The 3,243-nt window shown below is 42.0% G+C and overlaps 1 protein-coding gene across 1 annotated transcript in view; it reads left to right on the forward strand.

Moving 5' to 3' along the window:
* The first annotated feature begins 21 nt into the window (after positions 1-21).
* LOC112144585 (S-adenosylhomocysteine hydrolase-like protein 1) overlaps positions 22-3,243 on the forward strand; it is a 21,468-nt gene continuing 18,246 nt past the window's right edge. The window contains exons 1-2 of the mRNA XM_024269173.2: positions 22-171; positions 326-534. Of these exons, the coding sequence (XP_024124941.1) occupies positions 355-534 (180 nt within the window). The 5' untranslated portion in view covers positions 22-171; positions 326-354. The remainder of the gene's footprint in view (positions 172-325; positions 535-3,243) is intronic.

Here is a 3,243-nt window from a genome sequence, read left to right on the forward strand (position 1 = left end):
GATTTCTAACCGTCTTTGAACGCACCAGTGACGTCTCCGCCCAGCAGTCTGTTGGGTCCCGCCCACAAAGTTTCTCAACCAAGTGACAGCTAAGACAGCGGGGAGGCAGCACGACTGGACCCTCCGCGGAGAGACGGACCACAGAACTGTTTTCCTCCGCGACAAATCCAGGTCCGTTGGGCTAAATGATCCGGTTACATATGTTTATTAGCGCATAACCCGACGGGCTTTCTTCCGCTGCCGCGTCCGAGCAGAGCAGGCAGCAGCTAGCACTCAGCAGCCGTGCGGGAACTTGTGACGTTCACTGACTTAAAGGTTATTTTAGTGTCCAGGTGAGGTCACGTAGCCGCCCACATGTCAGAGCCGGCCGTGGAGGCGAAGGTGGAGGTCAAGCAGGCGAGCAAAGAGGTGAAGGAGAGCGAGAACGCCGCGGAGAAGTACTCAGCCATGACGGTGAGCAAGAACAGCGAGATGAACATGGGAGAGCTGGCGTCCGTCTTCAGCGCGGTGCCCACTCACAAACCGGTCAAGAAGGTAGGAATTCCGAGGCTCAGGGAGACACTAAAATCAAACTGACACAATATCATCCACAACACTTGTGCATAGACTCCACAAGATGTGTATTTTTGTTCACTTTAATTTAAAATAATCATATTTTTCTGTGTGATTTGATCATATTTAGTTGATAATATGCTTATGACAGATGAAATGTTGGTGAAATTGGAGCATCGTAATGCAGCAGTGCACATGTTTCAGGTTTTCTGCTCCAGCACAATACAATATATTGACATCAGCTGTTTGACTGTACGTGCAACAGGAAACAACTGTCAATAAATGTGTCTCTCCTAAGAAAACCAATACATGTTTCAAACTAATTTCATTACGTGACAAGTTCGCTTTATTTTGAAATTGTCAGACCCTAAGGATAGGATAGAATAGGATTTATACATCAAATTGGATTGTCAACAACAACAATATAATCGATAATGGTTGGTAGAAAAGTAAATTTGACAAATACTTACAAAATATTGAAATATGTTGCAAATTTACAATACATATATTTATAAATAATAAATTAATTGATTCACTAATTTACTATTAAGAGCCAAATAAATAAACATATTGCTGCTGGCATGATTTATTTATTTATTTATTTTTGCTCCTTGGATCCGTGGGGTTGAAGTAACTAAAGTTGGATTTTGGGATATATTCAGACTCTGACTGATTCGCTTAAAGTGAACCTGAACAACTGGACCAAAACGGCCTCCGTAGCCTCGAATTACCAGACGTAAACAGAAAAGTGGAGCGCCAAGGAGACACTAAACCAGGTGTCTGCAACCTGCAACCCATCAGTGTAAGACTGCTGAGGACAAAGAGGGGCAAAAGAACAAAAAATTAAATAAAAATAAAAAAGCATTTTTTTAAAATAGGGATTACTTAATTAGCATTTCTTTATTTTAGATTAGTTAAATTTATAAAGTGATGGGTGAGGTTCATATAGATGATAAACTATGTAAGTTTTTACATCCTGTTGACCTGAAGACGTTTTGTTTGATCAACTCTACCTCCAGAATGAACAGATTTTATATGCAAACAAAACTTTGGTAAAAAGTTTGATCTTTTATGAGTTCAAAGCACATATTATCTTATGCAGCACAACATTGGTTAATTGAGATGATCCTGTTTGGCACGGAGCATCTTTTACTTTGAAAATAAGTTATTTGAGCTTCTGTGACATGTAAAAAAAAAGCTCTTGAGAGATGTTATGTTCTTTTTATATTTTTGCTTTTGTTCATGGCAAAAACCAGACATAATTCACATTTATTTTTATTTAAAAAAAAAATAGGGTCATGAATGCGAATCCAAATTTCTTAAAGGCTAAAGTAAGACCCATGCGGCTCCTTTTTTCATTTTTTATCAGTAGAAAATGGTCCCAAATGGCTCTTTTACTGTTAAAGGTTGCAGACCCCTGGACTAAACTAAAATATCTCTGCCCTTAGACCCACCTTCCCGATAAGGAAAAACTCCTAAAAAATGATTCCAGAAAAAAAAGAAGAACCTTAGGGATGTCCAGAAGAAGAAGGGATCCTCTCCCAGGAAGGACAGCGATGTACCAGAACCGTTAAAGAAGAATTAGTTTATCTAACTTTAGACTACATATTTAAATAGAGTTAAGCCAGATAGAACTGGGGTACAGGTGGGGGCAAGGTCCACGGTCAAGATGAGCCACAGGCAAGGTCCACGGACAAGACGAGCCACAGGCAAGGTCCACGGCCAAGACGAGCCAGAGTTGAGGTCCACGGCCAAGAGGTGCCAGAGGCGAGGTCCACGGTCAAGATGAGCCAGAGGCAAGGTCCACGGCCAAGACGAGCCACAGGCAAGGTCCACGGCCAAGACGAGCCAGAGGGAAGGTCCACGTCCAAGACGAGTCGGAGGCAAGGTCCACGTCCAAGACGAGCCAGAGGCGAGGTGCACGTCCAAGACGAGCCAGAGGCGAGGTCCACGTCCAAGACGAGCCAGAGGCATGGTCCACGTCCAAGACGAGTCAGAGGCATGGTCCACGTCCAAGACGAGTCAGAGGCAAGGTGCATGTCCAAGACGAGTCAGAGGCGAGGTGCATGGCCAAGACGAGCCAGAGGCGAGGTCCACGTCCAAGAACAAGAGGAGTGAAGAGACCTTTAGTCACGTTGTTTTATTTACAAGTTTTGGTTTGAAACACAAATGTTTGGTTGACGTCAGTCTGAATACAGACCAAACAGATTTAGGACTCAATCCGGACCAAATTAAGTGGACTCGGTCCGGACCAGTGGACCTTTCTAGTCTGAAAACACAGCTGTTGAGTGGATGGATTTAACATATTCTTGTGCATTTTCCTCGGTATCCCTAAAGCCTTAAAGGAAAAGAAAAAAAGTGGCAAATCTTTGCAGTTAATTAGTTAAAAGTGATATATTTAGTTTTGAATTTAAAGCATTTTTGAAGGTACAGCACAAAGTCTATGAAATGTTAAGGAACTCGTGGTCTTTCCGCTTATTATTTCAGCCCAGTTTCACATCCTCATTCTTGCTTTAAGGAAGACTTTGGTTATACAAGACTTTTTATCTTTGCATTGTGTTTTGTTTGGCATGAACGGACATGACTCACACATTTCCTTTTTAATATTATTATGGCCCGCAGCATCAGGTACTGATGGCAAGGACCATATTATTTTTGCTAAAAAGTCAAAAAATGAAAAAAGCCCCAAAA

This window comes from Oryzias melastigma, linkage group LG5, assembly GCF_002922805.2.
Source record: "Oryzias melastigma strain HK-1 linkage group LG5, ASM292280v2, whole genome shotgun sequence".
NCBI lineage: Eukaryota > Metazoa > Chordata > Actinopteri > Beloniformes > Adrianichthyidae > Oryzias > Oryzias melastigma.